Source organism: Buteo buteo, chromosome 13, assembly GCF_964188355.1.
Source record: "Buteo buteo chromosome 13, bButBut1.hap1.1, whole genome shotgun sequence".
Lineage (NCBI taxonomy): Eukaryota > Metazoa > Chordata > Aves > Accipitriformes > Accipitridae > Buteo > Buteo buteo.
In genome coordinates, this window is record NC_134183.1 from 38,857,713 (window position 1) to 38,875,489 (window position 17,777).

Here is a 17,777-nt window from a genome sequence, read left to right on the forward strand (position 1 = left end):
TGTCTCCACACCACACCTGGAGCAAGAACAGGAGGGGCAATGCCTGTTGCAGAGCTGCAGCCAGCACTAGAGGGGCTGCTGGCACCGCAATGAAAGCTAGGGTAGAGGTGTTCCCATCAGCATAGCACAGCCTCTGATTTTAAACCAGACTTGAGATTTAATGTCCCACTGAAGGGAGAGTACAGCCACCAGCCCTTTCATTTCATTGGAGGGGAAGGAGGGAAAGAGAGACACAAACTTTAAGATGATTTATTCACACAAACTCATATCCCAGCCCCACCTCTCTCCCCCAAACAGAAAACACTGACCATGACGTTTATGGAATGGCTCGGCTTCAGCTTTTAACAAAATCCTCCACAGAAGGGTGAGAGCACAACAAAGCACACAAGGACAATTCCACACGCAAGCAGCCAGGCCAGGAAGAGAGCTCACGGCATGCCTCCGGGGCACAGTTTATAAATGCACCCTTCTCGTGTGGCCTTTCAAAGAAAGCCAGCCAGGTTACATCCACATGGCACAGAGACAAGAGCACAACCTCATTCTCCAGCATCAGAAGGGGCAGGGTTGAAATGTGAGCTACCACCGGCACGGCTCCATCCCGGGAAAGCCCCCAGACAGTAAGAGCATCCCACCGTGACAGGGTGACTGGCGGAGCCACCCTCCACACCTGCCCCCCACACAACCCCCTTTGGTTTGGATACAGCCATTAGCTCAGTGTCTCAAGTCTTGAGATCATCTCTTTGGAAAGGTGAGGAGGAAGAACAGAGGTGACAGCCACGGGCCTGCTCTGTACCCATCCTTGGGCAGAGGATAAAGGTCAGAGGTATTGCTCCAAACACTCGCTTGACCCTCTGAAACCATCACAGCACTGCAGGTGGCCCACCACAGGCTCTGTTCCTTTCAAATAAGCAGCGCCAGCTATGTGAAGTTCATCTGAATGCCCCTTTTATTGAACGCTGTGATAGTGCAGTGGTAACATTGAACAGAGTTAAGACTGCTTAAAACAAAAGCTGGAAGAGCAAGAAGTTTAAAAAGAAAGGGGGGGGGGGAAGGTTAGACCAGTTAAAACAGCATCGGTTGCCCCAAGGTGGAGACACACAGGGGTTTTAATGTAGTGTTAAAGATTAAACTCGAGCACGTCTCCTCCATGTGCCTAACACCCAAAACACGCCTTCTACTTAAGAGTCTTGAGTGAAAAATAAAAAGGTAGTCTGTCAGATGAGCGCACATCGGGTGATCAGGAAAGGACCAACACAGGTTTAGGGAAGTCATGGAGTTGATACTGCATCTACCGCTGTGCTCCCCCATGCATGGCCTGGGCACCAGGCGCCCCTAGGCTAACACACCACACAGCTGCACGTAAAGAGCTCCTATGCCAGTTCATAAACATCTTCCATTTACTATTTGGTGATTACATGTGTGTATATATAGTTCTCTAGGCAACACATTTCAATGAGATAGTCAACTCTGAGGATACACAGGCCAATCTAACAATGAGAAATGCAGTTTCAGTCCAACAGAAGCTTGTTTTCCCTTTCCTCAAGAAAGGAGATGTAACCCTCTCTCCCCTCAACAGCATTTTCAGGTCACACTGGAGTCCCCCGCTGCAGCTATTCTTCATCAGAGGAAGAGTTCTGATCCAGGGGGTACACCATGAACATCACGTCTGGCCGTGATGGGACAGAGGGGTGACCAGGCCTCACGATTTCAAAGCCCAAGAAGCTGAATGTCTTCAGGAGTGGAGCTACCAAAGAGAAGGAAATCTGTTACGACCAGGAATAATCCTCTTTACCTGCGTCACCCTAGAAGCCACAAATATCGAAGTGCACTGAACACCCTCTGTGAGTGCACCCAGAGCTTCCTGCACAGAAAGAAACCATTTTAATGTGACAGCCCTCTCAAATAGGAGGTCTTCTCTCTTCCTGCATTCATCACAGCTGCTCCTATGCGTGAAGGGTATTTTAGATGTGCAGCATGTCAGTTTTTATTCTGTACTGACATGGGTCCCAGCACCCCTTGAGCCCTGAAAGTGGGTCAGACAGCAGCAAACAGGAATTGACTTACTTGGGGTCTAGGTAGACATTTGCCATCTCCACGAGGAGGACCCAGAGCTCAGTGGAAACTCAAGACAGCTCAGCACAGCTCGCTGCAGTCCCCCAGCAAATGCACCATGGGTTATGCACAGAAATTCAGAGCGGGGTAAGTCCAGAAGCACCCCCCCCCCCCTTGTCACAGTCAGAAAAGGTTGTACTACGCAGTGACTGGATGCATGCTTGCTTGTTACTAAAGTGATCACTTCCCTGTGACCCATGAAAGTTACCCTGGTGCAGCATCTAATCTCTACAGCACCCTCTGATGATCAACTTCAAGCCACTGAACGGTCATGCAGAGGAGCTCCTATATACTTTGAAGACAGCACTGAATTTCAACTGCTTAGACAAGGACCCAGGATCTGGAGCACTCCAGAACTCGTACAAGTAAGCCAGGTCCAAGAGCAACACAGCCCATTTTTAAAAACAAAAACCAGTGGCAGATGTCTCCTGTAACCAGCCACTGCAGAGGTCACCTATGCAACCTGCGGCGCTAGTGGTGGCATTATAGCAAGAACTTAATCTGAAAATTATTCTTGGCATCATAACATGGAATGACATCTTCCTGGGCTCAGCACAGCTTAGCTATAATAACATGCTTCGTTTCAGAGAAGACAGTGCAGCTTGTGAAGTGAAGCAGCAGAGTAAAATTAGAATTAAGGTTTGAATTACTCCTGCCATGGCAATTGCTTGGTTACTAGCTTGCATCTAGTAAGATTTAAAAGTGACAGACCCATAGCTTGGTACCTCACCACAAATCTCCTCAAACTTCCGTGCTGTAATCACTCATCCAACACATCTATCTTTAGATCCTAATGCAGCCCCCTTAAGCCATAAGCATCTATAGCCAGGGTCAGGATTACCTGTAAGTCTAGGAAGGGCAAAAGTGCCAGTAGATCTTTAAAAAGCAGATGAACACCAGGGCAACAAGCTATAAGTGTTCATTTCCCATATAGTAACTTCTCCCTGGTTTCTCCTTTCAAATCACAGAAGCCTGATGCCAAATGGAGACCTTCACTCCTTACCAAAGGAGAAATATTAACCAATTTCTGGACAAGAAAATACTCCAAGTAATTCAGAAGCAGCTTTCTGCATGAGAGTACTAGTAATAATTTAACGGGAGGATAGCAATACAAATCTGCTGGAAAAACCAAAATACTCCCTCTCCCTTAGTCTCAAGAAAGGGCTTATCTCCTCCACAAGAAACTATTTCTAATTTGTAAGAATGCCATGAGAATTATGCATATAACAATTACTGCAGTAGGAAGCATCCCGTGAAGCCTTGCCTTGGGATTACTAGACTTTTGTACAGCTTCAGCAGCACCGTTTTAGATCTAGGGAGCAAACCTGACAGCGGGGGCGAGTTCTCACCTCTATCTTCTCTGCTTTTTCTGAAGCAAATAAAGACGTAGTTTACTTTCATTTTTTCTTCAGCAAACTCCAACAGTGCTGATAACCTGCCAAGGAGGAGGAAGACAAAAGAACATCAGCTATAGGAAGTCCTGTCCTGAGGAAGCCTCGGAGCATTATCAACTGCTTGGATGTTTTCAGGCAGAAAGATTACTTGTTTACAGACCCCTTCCAGCGAACAATGAGTGCTGAAACAATGGGCTTCCTGCATCGCTATCCAGCCCTGCAGAACTAAGAGCTATCCTCACACCAAGTCGCCCAACAAGTCACTATCCTCAGCATCCGCGTGCCAGCGTGCCCAAACACCCATCGCCACCAGCCAGTGATTTTGTACAGGAGCCTTTGTACGCAGCAAGCTGAATATTGCAGCTGATCCCCAGTCAGGCTACATTCCCTCCACTGGCAACACACACGAGGGGATCTGTAAGTTTTGTGCTTTATGGAAAGGATGAGAAAAAAAACACCAAAAAAAAAACCCGGAGCTCATACCAGGCAGAAGAGAAGAGAAAAACATCACTGAAGGAGCATGTGCACAGCCAAAGCTGTTTCCTGAACACATCAGCTGGATGGCACAGCTGATGCACCCTGAATCCACGCTTCCTGCCTTTCCAGCTAAATTATTTCTGCCACCTCTTGATGGAATCACTTCTTGATGGAAGCAGCACTGCATTAACCCCTCTCTGAGCCCTGGGGATCGGCATGACAGAGCCATCGTTGTCACTGCTGGCCTTGAACCATTTACGATGCAGGCTGCTAGAGTAGTGACAAACAGGGCTTCAATCGACATCTAATTAAACAGCAGTCAGCGAGACTGGAGTGCAGCGAGGGAGATTAAATTTGCAAGGGTTTTGTTAATATGGTAATGAACTATTTTAATTATAGCCTCTACTAGGCTGTTTTACCTAGCTAAAAATAATCTGGCAAAATTGCACTTTAAGTCACGGTGACACAGGCGTATAAATACCCTCCCAGAAGAAGCTGCTCCCAAGAGAGCAGGCACTTGGACAGCTAAAAGATTTACAGGCCAACTGGAGAAATTACACTAACATTTATCTGGACTCGGAGTCAAATGAGACAAGTGTGAGACAGCAAGAACACTGGCACTTACTGAAGGTGCCCAATGAGTTTTTTTTCTTAATTAGCTAGTGTCATTTATGGATGAAGCCTACTTGGAGATTTAGGAGGACTTCAGAGAGCTCTGCAGAGGAAGCCAGTAAAGCCACATCTATGTTATAGTGCTCCCCGCCAGCGGAGATCTCTGGCAAAGCACTTGGCAGGAAGTAACTGCTCTGGAAGCTGCGTTTACACAAACTTCCCAGAGCAGAGCTGTCTGGACAAAACACTACCGTATTCTGCCAACAGAGAAAAATCAGAGATTCTGGCAGAGCCCAACGCCTGCGTGGCAGCACTCCAAGAGCAGATCCACCTACTGATGAGAAGGAGCGCATCAATATAATGGAGTTTTTTCTCCCCTGAAAGAGAGGAAAACGCTTGCCAAAATAGCTTGCCAAGTGGCCAGCAGGAAAAAAAAAAAAAAAGAAAAAAAAAAAATCAGAGAAAGGCCTGTAGATTTTCCATACCAAAGCATGCAAAGAATCGCTCTGCTTATTTACTGCTTATTTTTCATTAACACAGGGACTCAAAAAACCAGTAACCCATCCGAAATGATCACCAGGGGATAAAAAAATATATCTATGGAGGACTAACAGGAGGACAGTTCTCTTAAGACAAGTCAGTAAGGACATACTTCAGACACACAAACCAGGAACAGAGCTGCCATACGTACACCCCTTTCTCCCCACACGCACAGCATCACCCATGTAAGCAAAATCCTGCTCCCTGTGGAGTCACGGATGCAGCTCTGGGTTCCTGAACTTACCCTTCTTTGCTTCCATCAGCTAATAATCCGTCAGGGATTTCCACAAAGAGGCTCTGATTAGAGAGCACTGCATCCCAGGAGGAGGTCTTCACCTCTGTGACCTTGTACTGGAAGTGGACAATATGAGGCTTCCCTTCGTGCACTGGGACATCTTGGTTAACAGTGATCTTCTCGTCCTGTGCAGGGGAGAGAGGAGAGCTCATGAAATACACTTTAGGATTAGAAAACTATCCATGAGATTGTAGACCAAAAATACAAGAGATCATGCTTAAACGAGCATGCAGAAGGACTGTGTTTTCAATGACAGCACCCTCCTGACGAAGGACCAGCCCTTACAGACTGGTGTGTGTCCAGAGTTTCAGCCTAGCACTAAAACTCACCACTGTGAGACTCACCATAGCTCATGAAGGTATGCACGGTCAGCTGCAAGCTCATGTCTGAGTCTCAGCGCTCTAAGCAAGTGTCTAAGTGGTTAAGAGCTATTGTTCTGAACTACCTGTAACACCGTGCTTTTATTTTAACCTAATACAAAAACAAAGAACAAAAAAGTAAAGTCCTACATACTAAACAGGCAGGGGAGTATAACTAGAGAGAGCAAATGTGAAATAAATGGTAGTGCAGTTTTACTAAGAACATTATACTTTTCCCTTCCCCTTTCACTGGTTCAGGGACACACCACAATGACCTCAGAGTGATTTTCTAGTCTTGTTTTCCTGTTCAAAGGAATGTAGTTTTGCATATTTACATTATATGAAATTTCTGGGTAGTGAGAGTCCATTCATTCACCGCAGGTCCCAGCCACATCTTTGAAGGGCGGTTCATGAACTACCCTTCAAAGAACACAACTTGAACCGACAAGCTGGAAGAGCATCTGCTGCCGCAGTCTGACCAATTTCATTGTCTCCCCAATCCCCAACATAGTCTTTTTGTTTAAGGGATGACCACAAATTGCTTTCCCAGATTTTACAACTAACTGGTATGGCAAATGGTTTGCCTCCTGGTATAAGGGAAGAGAGTGCATAGCACAGAGAGAATCCCAAAACAGACAGAAGATACACAGATTTGAGGACTGTGAGAGACCACATATGTAGACATCCCTCTCCAATAGTGCTCTAACTAGAACATCAAGCACGCAGACCACCTCAGATTCAGCTCAACAGTTCCTAGAAAACAATTTCGTGGTTAAAACTCCATTCCTTCTCCTGACAATTTCTGCAGGCAGCTGGCTTGCCCAGTAATGATTTCCACATTTCACTGCAAAGAGCCCCAAAGAAATGATGAAGAAATTCATTAGGTTCCCGAGTTAACGTTGTGAACTGCAGTGGGAGCTGCACTGGTCCCATCTGCTTGGTTACAGGCTCATGCATCCTGATTCCTTCACGTCTACAAAGCCACCTGCACAGCTTTGAAGGGCAGAAGTAAACCAGATATTAGAAGTCATGTCTGCTCAGTTCCCGAGTCACATGAGTGTCTGGGGAAGCCATGCATCCCTCTCTCCTCAACAGCATCAACAGGTGGGGTGGGAGGTCGTTTACTCCATCAGGTCATTAGGTGAGTGACCATCCAGTATCCAGGCACTTTATTTTAACAGGATGATTAATTCAGCAGCAGACTATGAGCTCTGCTCTGCTGATGATCAGCTGGACTGACAATGAAACAAGTGACATTGCTGCAGAAAGACAGCACCTCACCAGACAAGGCTTAATAAATGCTTTGTAGTGACATATCCTCATCTCTGACCATAACACACATAGGGAGCCAGTACAGAAAAGAAAACTCAGTCCAGTTTGGATCTGCAGTGAAGAAGCACTTAAAAGATGGGCAGTACAAACACAGCAGCAGCCAACAGTGCCCAGTAAGAGGGTGGAAGACTCCTCAGTATCACTGCTTGTCAAGCAGATGTTTTCTTGTTGGTGTTTTAAGCTATGAAGGTGTAAGCATTGCTGAAAAAACAGTGAGCAGTTCAGCAAAAACATCACTGATAACTTTTCCAGGCTCCTCAAGCTTGTGTCCCAGTGCTTTAATTCCTATTACCACATGTATTAAAATAGATCCCCTCTTGGTTTGACTATTGACAAAGAAGCAGCCATTGAGGATGTTAATGCGGGCGACAAAGTAATGCCGCATGCAAATGAAGAACTGCCTGGCTTCGGTAACCAGAGCAGAGGAAGCTGCCATTTGTTTAAAGCCCACAAAGCTTAGCTGAAAAACAAGTTTACACTTCATCAGAATAAATATCCTGTAGGAAATAAGTTTATTCATTGAGTTTGAAAGAAGTTTTTGTGGCTGCGCCTGCTGTCAGGTTTTACTAGTTTTAAGCCAAGCGCACCAAGAAACCTACTGACAGCTGCTCAAGTTAAATCAGACTGCTGCCGATAAAGCCACCGCAGACCCAGCGGCAAGAGTCAGATCTGAGCCCAGAGAGAGCTCCACACTACAGAGGTGTATTTAAAAAAAACAAAACCAAGAAGAATTTATGCACATCCTTCACCAGTGGCTTTATAGGAGCCTTTTACAGTTGTTGTTACCATGCAGAAAGCATCTCTGTTTCGGAAAAGATCCTTCTCTCAAGAAAAGCTCACAGATGCTTCTTTTCTTATACTTCATGAAAACAAAAACAGGGCGAGGAAGTTGAGAAAAGCAGGCTGGGATTGACACATCGGAGGGGGAGGCACACGCATGCATTTGTGCGGAAAGACTTACAGGAGCCTGCAATAGGAAGGGAGAAGCTTTCCGAGCCTTCGGGCTTAGCCTTTCTGTCACCAGAAGTTACGCCCGGCACTCCAAACCTAGTGAGGTTTTTTCCACTTAAGACCCCCTAATGCAACAGCCCGTGAACCAAAGGCAGCACAACCGCAGGGATTAACAGAACCAGTTCCCCTGGTTCAGTGGGAATTACGTTTACACAGCCTGTCTTGGGCAGCTGATATTTTATTTCTAGGCATCAAAATAGAGACAGCGAGATGCCGGGGAGAGAAGCTGTTCCTGTGAAGAGGCAGCCCAGAATTCTTTGGAAGCTGCTCAAAGCAAAATCCTGTTTACGCTACAAATGTTCGGTTTTAGTTCACCCTGCAAAATCCCCCACCACCACACTATCATGGGCAAAAAAACCCCACCAGACTATCTTTTATACACAGCTGCCTAAACCACCAGCTCTCCAGCCCTCAGCTCCATTTCAGTGAAGTAAAGCCACAAGGACCAGCTTCCCCTTGGTTACAATTCAACGGGCACAAGATTTTCCAACCCAGCTATGCTCCTCAGATGTCCTGAGAAGGACGGGGGGAGGCCCCTATGTGTTGGCAGCATAAGAAGAAAGGATGTTATGATCTACCATAGCCAAGTGACTGGAGAAACTCGTGTAAGCAGCCTACTGTTGGCATGTGCTACACCTGCAGCCTCCTGCCAAGTTTGCTAGCCAGAGCACGTCTGTTCGCACAAAGGCCGTCCTGGCTGTGCAGCACCGATGCTGATCATTATTGCGTTCCCAGCTCAAGTAAAGCTCCGTTGATGAAGGGCCAAATATTAAGTCTCTTAACACAAAAATACCAACAACTATAGGAAGCCCCAGCAGCTTAATTTATAGCGCTGTTGTATGTGAGCACTGTGCTGCATGCTCTGAAGGAGGCAGGCTTGTTCAGAAAGGTCATCCCTTTGAACTAGAATAGCTGATACAGCTGGAAAAAGGACTTAAGCTTTTGGGTCCAGATGCCTTTCCAGGTCACACTGAAGCTTGCTGGCTGAAAAAACTCCACCTGCTGTAACTACAACACTGCTAGATTGGGTGGGCAACTGAGAGGGGCAGAGAGAGTCCCGGTAACCCCCATCTAAGGTTTGACTTTAAACCACTGGGCAACACAGCCTGCTCTGGTTTGGGATGAGCTATGTTACAGAAAGGGCTGATTTTCTGACAGATTCTGCTAGGTTTTGTCAGCAATAAACCCAGAAAGAATTACATCCATACTTCTGGGATGCAGCTATCCAGATGACATCCCCCCAGGCAGCAGCCCCTGCCTACACACACCACTGCCAAAAGCTTCTGTGCGAATTCAAGGCCATACGGAAATCAAACACTTCAAAGTCTCCAAACTGATTCTTTCCACCAGCATCTCCTCCACATTGAGCCCATTTTCTGCCTTTGGACCTTGCCTGGTGTGTACACAAGGCTTGGCAAAGCTGGCCTGCAGGAGTTTAAGTTGCAGGATCCCCTATTTCTCGTCCCCTCCCACCCAGAGGGAATTCATTAGTTGTCCTGGGCCCCCTTGAAGCTATTTATGTATCTTCTTTATCTAACAGGAAGCCCGTTGTGCTCTGCTGCTTCTCCGGATTTCATACCCTTCTAACATCTGTGACAATTCAACTCGACAGCGTTAAGCTGATGTTACATTATTATTAAGAGGCTACAGTGCTTGACATTTATTCACAAGGTAAGCGGGTGAGGTGTGTGCTAAAAATTCACCAAGGCTGCATTAAAGAAAACTCCTCTGAAAGCAGCTGCGAGGTCTGCGATTCTCTCATGAATTTCAAGAGGAGACTTTGGTAGCTGTGACCCAAAAAGGCCTGTATCTTTTCATCATATAAAGTCTGTGTGCCTCCCACAGGGTAATTAAAAATCAAGTCTAACACCTATGACAACACTCCTGCCTGAACAGCCAAATTTGCAAGCTGAGCATAAATTTAGGCTACCTCATCTGATAGGACTTTACTCCCTGGCATGTGGAAAAGCAGCCCCTGTCCCAGAAGGCAGACAGATGTGTGCCACCATAACACAACACAAAGTTGCACAAGAGCCAATTATTCTACAGCAAGGAACAGCCAGGTCTCCTCATTCGAAAGGAAAGGTCCTGTAGAAAGAAGAGGGCCAAAAAATGAGAGCTACACAGATCCACATGCTTCTAAGCAAGTCTGCAGATACAAAGCCTTCCTGATCTTGCCTCATCCTATGCGCGTGTTCTAGAAACGTTCCAGTCTGTGAGGTGGACAGTTGCCTCTCCCTTTTGTGAAGTCAGGAGTTACTCTGTACATCAGTTCAGGCAGCTCCCAGGCTCCGACAGCTTTACCTTCTGGACTAGCGCACAGGAAGGAGCTTATCAACCATTCTCTCTCTGCATTTCACCTTTCTGCTTCCCACTTCCTCTTTTTGAGAGACATTTAAGAAGTTGTATGCAGAGCCAGCATTATCAAAACAATAGCTGGAACAGGCTTCTGGGAATGGGGCTAGTGAATTATTTGCTGCACACCTTTGAGAAAAGGTCTCTTGTTTCTTAATAAACAGGTGATATTTAAGCGGGAGAGGGAGAACACTGCATGCAGCTTAGCAACCTGCCAACAGGGTTGCTGAAAAATTAACTGTTCTTCCACTTACTACCTTGGAGTTATTTGTGTTTATCCCCATCAGACTGCGAAAGGGACCAAACACGGTTGCAACATGGGTACAGGTCATTATATAGATGTCAGATCTTTCTCACCTTATATATCAGAGCTGAAAGAGAAGGATCCCTGCTACCCCCTCGCCCACCGGGGATCTTCGACAGTGGGTGAGGGGCATCAGGAGCACCACAGAGGCCCTGGAACAATGTGCCTGCAGCACTGCAGCTGGGGACAGTTACTCAAAGGTAAAATACTACTGCAAGAAAAAGAGAGAGAACACCAGGTTACATTAGCAGGGATCACATTTCGGATGCTACAGCTCCTCATAACCCCAAACCACTCGTATCCCTGCTCCTCCACAGCACCTGAGAGGCAGCAGATCAGGGCTTTAGCACCCGGACGTCTACATTAAAAATGCTCGCTGCCCAAGTCGTATCAGAAACCAGCAGTGTTTTGTTAGAAATGGAGGAGGGGCTTTGCAGCCAAGAACCCGGAGAGAGTGCTGAGCAACCTCATGCTAATAAGGGATGCCTGGAAGACTGCCAATAGCAGATGGCTGGAAACGCATGACCAGATGAGCACACATTTTCTATAGACAAATATCTACAAATAGATCAACAGGACCCAGAAGGAGGAGGTTTAAGTTTCACATTTTCAAAAAGAGGAGTGAAAGGGCTGGTTCTTCAGATATTTTCAACACGCTCTACAACGTCCAAGCTGACATTTTCATATGCAAATGAAATATCATACAAGCATCCTTCACCCCAGCCCTAAAAATTACAAGTCCACCCCACAGATCTACTTTTAAGAGCAAGAAAATAAGTTTCCCTTGCAGTTTCTGAGTTTGTTTGGATGTCCTGCACACAGTCTTTCAGGATCACTTTGAACGCAGGCTTTAATATCTGCTCCAGCTTCTAGGAAGTTCATGAAAGCAAATTATTTTACTTCTGGAGCATTGCCTCCTTTATCAGTACCACAAAAGCTCTTTGCTGAGGCACGGCACAGAAGTGGTATTCCTCTAACAAAGCCTGCAAAAGCAACGCAGAGAAACCTGTCATTCCCCAGTGTTCCCATTATGAAACCCACAAGTGCAAAGCTATGTAAACACCACCAAAATAAAGGGAGGTGTGAGGGTTTTCAATAAGCACATGGAGCGAGGAACAAGCCTATAATGGACAGACTCTGCAGATGTATTGACAACTTACTGTCTGCCCTAAAACTTATCACTTGAGCTGTTCCCGAGACAGTGTTTTTCCACTCTAATCCCTCTCCACGAGGGAGACAGGCTTAAGCATCCAAAGACCAAGTACTGAGCTGCACTATCAGAATCACCTGAACCGCTTATACAGTATGCTAGAATGGATACCAGACTGCAAACGAACTACTGAAATTTGGCATTTCTGAATGCCAAAAAATAGATCGCAAACGCAGTTATGACACAGGCAGAATTTGCTAAGATCTTGGCTTGCCACCTCATACCAAAATAATCTTTCTACAGGAAACACATATATTCTTCCTCCACATATGTCCTCCTCCTTCTCCAGGTTTGCTAGACTGGGCTCTCCAGCAGCATTCCCGTGTGCCATGGCCTACAGCAGACACTTCCTGGAGAAAAGGCTGTTTAAATACACTAGGAAAAGATATTAAGCAGTTGCAGTGAAGAAGTCTCAGGGCAAACCCCTTTGCACACATGCTCAGTGGTGTTTTGTGTTAATACAGTCCCTCCTCACGGCATGACTGGGGCTATCAATGGACCAGTGTGTATTCAGTAGTAGTGGATGTCGAGAGGCATGACAAAGCACTTTGCTGTGCCGTTCCCCACCCCCAGAAAGCTGTTGGCAGCTTTGTTTTTCCCTTCCCTCCTCCCTCACCCCCCAGTCAACAATGTACTATTGATAGCTCTCTCCAACTTGCAGCCAAGGCATCAAGAAGCTGGATAATGAAGTGTAGTTGTGGGAAAAGGAAAAAAAAAAAAAAAAAAAAAAAGAGAGAGGCTGTAGTTTTCATGCAAAGCAGTTCAAGACACTTCCCAGTTTTGCTTCCTCTGGCACATGGAGAAGTCAAAACACAAGACCCCTTCAGCTGCTGAGCCCTGCCTGGGGCACTGGGGCTTTGCCTAGCCCAGACCTGCACGCCACTGCTACCCTCCCCAAAACTTCACAGTGGAAGCCAGCGAGGGTCCTGAGAGCAGCACATGCAGGGCAGCACCATCAGGCAATGCTGGGGAGCAAGCATGTGTGTGTGTGGGCGCAGATTAAAAGAGGGTTTGCTTCCTCCAGATGCACGTTAGCACCCTGGGAAGAAGTTTATGCAAGCACCCGACAAAGTCCGATCCCTTCGTGCATCTGCGTGCGAGCAGCCCACTGCAACTCTGCTCTCTGAGGCCTGTTTATAGCTTAAAAACTAGGATTGTGCTCCCTTCTAGCCTCTCTTCTGAGAAGCTGCTTTCCAGCAGCTTGGTTTAGATCAAGATGGATTTAGATCACCAAGGGCCTTGCCCTGAAGAAACTCCCAAGCAGAAGCTTCTTGACAGAGTCCTGCCTGAAACGGGAGCTGGAAGCAACTGTACATTTTCAGCCAGTGGGTATAATTTTAACTCGCTAAGCTTCCAGCGATCTCAACCCTGTGCCCTGTCCCTGGGAAGCGCAAAGGACAACTTGGCAACTTTTGAACCCTATCACGGCTGCTCTTCAATAGCCCTTGCACCTGAAGCCCCAGGCCAGCACTGCTTTCTGACCACGACAAAAACCAGCACCTTGGGGTCTAAAAGCTGCACATTTTCTTGGTTTTGGGGGTTTCATTTGTGCTGAACACTTAGACCAGATGGAAGGATCCATGCAGCTCCCCTGACATTACAAAAATGAAGTTTTTGTATTTGTTTTCTTTTTTGCCCCTTTACAAAACACTTAGCCCATAATAATAAGATATTATGCTGCCAGCCACTGCAAGTCACCTATTAAGGAACCTGATTTGAGGTGCAACTTGTAAATAACCATCTGATGAACGCAGCATAGCTCAAGTATCGACCGTACATACAACGGCCAAGAAACAAGGCTGTTTTACACATATCCTCCGGGCGCTTATCTACATGGTACGATAGAGGCTCAGGAAATGACACTTTTGGGACTCTAAACAACAGACACACGAAGATAATTTGGTCAGCTGAGAAAAACAGACACAAACCGAGTGAGTTCACGCCTGCTGATAACCAACCTGCCAGCAGAAATCACCTTTCCTCAGAGGTGCGTGGGGACTGCGGGAAGGGAGGGCACAAACCCTCCTCGGCGATAAAGCCTTCTTATTAGCAAAAGGGTGCTCAGACACTCGCTGCCGAGGTGCCTCCCCCGCCCCCCGCTCCCCAGGAGCCCAGCCACCCGCCCGGGGGAGGGGTGGAATCTCCCCCCACGGAGAAGCGCTGCTCCGATGGGGATTTGAACTCGGGAAAGAAAGGGGGAGAGGATCCACAGGGGGAGAGGATCCACAGGGGGAGAGGATCCACAGGGGGAGAGCCGCCGCCGCCCCCGCCCGCCTCAGCGCCCGCCCGCACCCCCAGGCCCGGCCGCCACCGCTCTGAGGGGCGCGGAAGGCCGCGGCGGGTGGGCCCGTCGGTGCGGGGAGGGTGGGGACCGCGCCGCCCCGCACCTGTCCTGGGTGTTTATCATCCTCGGCTCGCTCCGGCTCGGCTTCAGGCTCCGGCTCGGCTGGGTCGCTCCGCTCCGTTCGCCGCCGCCGCCGCCCTCGCTCGCCGCCGCCGCCGCCGCGCTCTGACTGACCCCGCGGGCCCGCGCCCGGCCCCGCCCCCCTCCCCGCGCGCCGCCCGGCCCGGCCCGGCCCCGCCCCCCCTCGCCCCCCCGCGCCGGGCAGCCTGGGAAACCGCCGCCCCAAACAAAGGCGCGCGCCGCGCCCCGCCTACCCAGCGCGCAGGCGCGCCGCCCTCCACCACCTCCCCCGTTCGCCCCGCCCCGCCCCGCTCCGTGACGCCACGGCGGGCGGCCGTTGCGGGGTCGTTGGTGGCCGTTGGCGGCCGTTGGCTCTGTGAGGGGATCCCTCAGCGTCCCGCTCCCGCCCGTGGGGCTGCTGGCAACCCCCGCGAGTGGGCGGGGGAGCGTGGGAACGGCGGTCCCTCGACGCCTGGCTCGCCTCACGGCCGGGCAAGGCGGCCATGAGGCAGGTGTCGGGGGAGCGGCAGGCCTGAGGGCTGGCAGTAAAGCCTGCCGCCACGGGGGTGGGGAGCAGGCAGCCTGCGGCCGGGGGTGTGAGGAAGGATGAGGAGCGGCGACGCCGCGGCGGGAAACTGAAGCGTGTCTGCGTTGTCTCTTACAGTGGAAGAGGCCAGGGCCCTGAGGCTGAAAGCTTTCTGGAGGGTTTTTGGCTCCTGTTGAAGTGGTGGGAGAAGAGGTTGGGGAGCAGCGAGACTGAGTAATGAACTGCTGGGCCCCGGTGGTACCACTGCAGAACAAGCCACTGGCTCTGATGTGTGGTATACTGCTTAAAGTATGATGCTAGGGCTTAAAAGGTGGCATGGGGAACTGCAGGCTCATAACCTGGATGAGTAGGAGCTAGAAGAAGGAAGAGAGGAATGAATATGTGGATAACAGGATGTTGAGCTGCCCATGGCAGGGCTCTGCAGGGGCTTGTGATGAGCAGCGTACCCATAAGGGAAAGGCAGTGGCAGTCACCTGGACAAAGACGAGGAGCCTGGAGAACCAGGCGGTGCGAGTAACTTGTGGGCTTCAGTCCCGCAGAGTTTGGTGGGTGCTGAGCCTTCACATGGGGTCAGAATCCAAGCAGTTTGCTGGAAGAGAAGCTCTCAAGACCCTTTGATGCAAGCCCTGCATGTTGGAGTCCTGGAGAAGTTCACGCATACTCACCTGGTCTCACACTGTCTGCCTGGTGTTCGCAACACATCGGAGAACACAGGCCTGTCCCCAGGCGGGAGCGGAGCAGGCTCCTGAGTGACGTGTGTGGCAGCCCAAGGTGCGACGGCCTGAGTGGGCTCGTGGACTCAAGGATCTGACAGGCAGCCCTTGGCCTGGGCTTCCTGGTTCCCAGCGTGGCGACACTGGCCTTTGCTCGGCAGGAAGTGACCAGCTGTTCTGCAGAAAGCTGGACACTGGCCAGAGCCTGAGTTCAAACAGAGCCCATTAAATGGCCTTTTCCCCCTTCCTCCGTGTTTAAAGCCCTGCTTGCAGCCATAATTCTATTTATAATACGCAGGAAAAGCGAGCTGAGACTTTCCCACAGTGCAGGCTTCTCAGGCGATTGTTGTTCGGGAAGCTGGAATGTACACGGTATTATTTTTGTATCCCCCCAGGAAGGTTTTTTTTTTTAATTGCGTGTCACTCCGTGTCCCCATCTGTGCTGAGCAAAGTTTGCGAAGTGCAAGGTCTCCAGCTGCTGCTTGTGGCTGTCGAATGCTTTGCCGCGGTGCCGCTGGTTCAGGTGTCTCTGCCTGCGTGCCCCTGTTGGGGAGGGTGGTGGGTGCTCTGAGAGAGATCTCGATAGCCAAGGGGCTCGAAGCCAAAGAGGTTATCACTGATATCCCCTGTCTTATTACTGAACCCTGGGAGCACCTGTCGTGGGCAACAAAGTTGGTGAGGGGCCTGGAGCACAAGTTTTATGAGGAGCGGCTGAGGGGACTGGGGTTGTTTAGTCTGGAGAAAAGGAGGCTGAGGAGAGACCTTATCACTCTCTACAGCTACCTGAAAGGAGGTTGGAGCGAGGCGGGGATCGGTCTCTCCTGTCAGGTGGCTGGTGGTAGGACGAGAGGAAATGGCCTCAAGTTGTGGCAGGGGAGGTTTAGGTTGGATATTAGGAAAAATTTCTTTACTGAAAGGGTTGTCAGGCATTGGAACCGGCTGCCCAGGGAAGTGATTGAGTCACCATTCCTGGCGGTATTCAAAAAGCGTGTAGACAAGGCACTTCAGGACATGGTTTAGTGGGCATGGTTGACAGTTGGACTCAATGATCTTAAAGGTCTTTTCCAGCCTAAATGATTCTCTGATTCTATGTCTCTTGCTTTGTGCCTCAGTGTTCCCTGTGTGCAGAGAAGGGAAGACAGTAATCCTGCTCAGAGAAACGGGCTCATCATTGATGAGCCTGGGGTTTTGGCAATGAGAAGTGTTGTTGCGCCGCAGTTTTGAGGTGGCGCAGAGATGCCAGGTGAGGCTGGGCGTGACAACTGGGTCGCAGTGTCACCATTGGTTGAGGTTTTGCTGCCAGCAGAGTCCAGTGGGCACTTTTTTTGCCTTTCTTGGCCATGCGAGGCCATTCCCCACACAGGGAGCTGCTGTGGGATATTCCGGGCGGGTCCTGTGCATGGCCAGGCTGTGGCAGCTCCATGCCGCCCCCGCCCTCCCTGAGCTCCCAGCAAGCACCCGCAGGCCCCACACCTCCCAGGCAGGCAGGTGTTTTACAGAGCGACGAAACACGCTGCTTGGACTTATTCCAGCAGACAGAACGCCCTGCCTGTCCTCTCCTTAGGCACTCGCTCGTCACCTGGCAACACTGCCTGCAGCACTCGTGGCTTTCCTTTTCCCTGCTCTGCAAGGCCCTGCACCACTTTCATTCTCACCTGCACAGGAGGGTGTTTCTGCTGTCCCTTGTTTGCTGCCCTTGCTATAAGCAGTGAGGCTCTGCTGGGCGCTGCCACCCTTCTATGTGCTGAACTGTCACCCTTCTGTCCTTTTGTATTTTTCAAATAAAAGCCGTTTGCAGGCAGCTTCCCAGTTCTGAGAGCTCTGTGCATGATTTAAGCCTGGTAGCCCGAGCGGCAGCCCAGCAGAACACTAGCCGTCTCTGCCATGCTTCAGTTCTGCCAGCACCGCGTCACTCCTTTGTAAAATTGTTTCTGCCGTGTCCTCTCCTGGCCTGGAAACAGTTTTATAGCCCTGCCTGGGGTTTTGGCAATGAAAAGTGCTGTTGCGCCCTGGTTTTGTATGAGGGTTTTTTTGATACAGCCAGTCTGATGTAGGATGGGCACCTTTCATAGCTTTGCTGCTTGTCACACTGTGTTTTGGGATTAATTATCC

General features: G+C 49.4%; 1 protein-coding gene across 1 annotated transcript; it reads right to left on the bottom strand.

Moving 5' to 3' along the window:
• Positions 1 to 237: 237 nt before the first annotated feature.
• OAZ2 (ornithine decarboxylase antizyme 2) lies at positions 238 to 14,525 on the bottom strand. Its single transcript, XM_075045760.1, is given in 6 exon segments — positions 238 to 1,744; positions 3,462 to 3,547; positions 5,380 to 5,555; positions 10,845 to 10,925; positions 10,927 to 11,002; positions 14,389 to 14,525. Coding segments are annotated over 6 exon segments (573 nt in total). The 5' UTR covers positions 14,409 to 14,525; the 3' UTR covers positions 238 to 1,610.
• Positions 14,526 to 17,777: the final 3,252 nt, after the last annotated feature.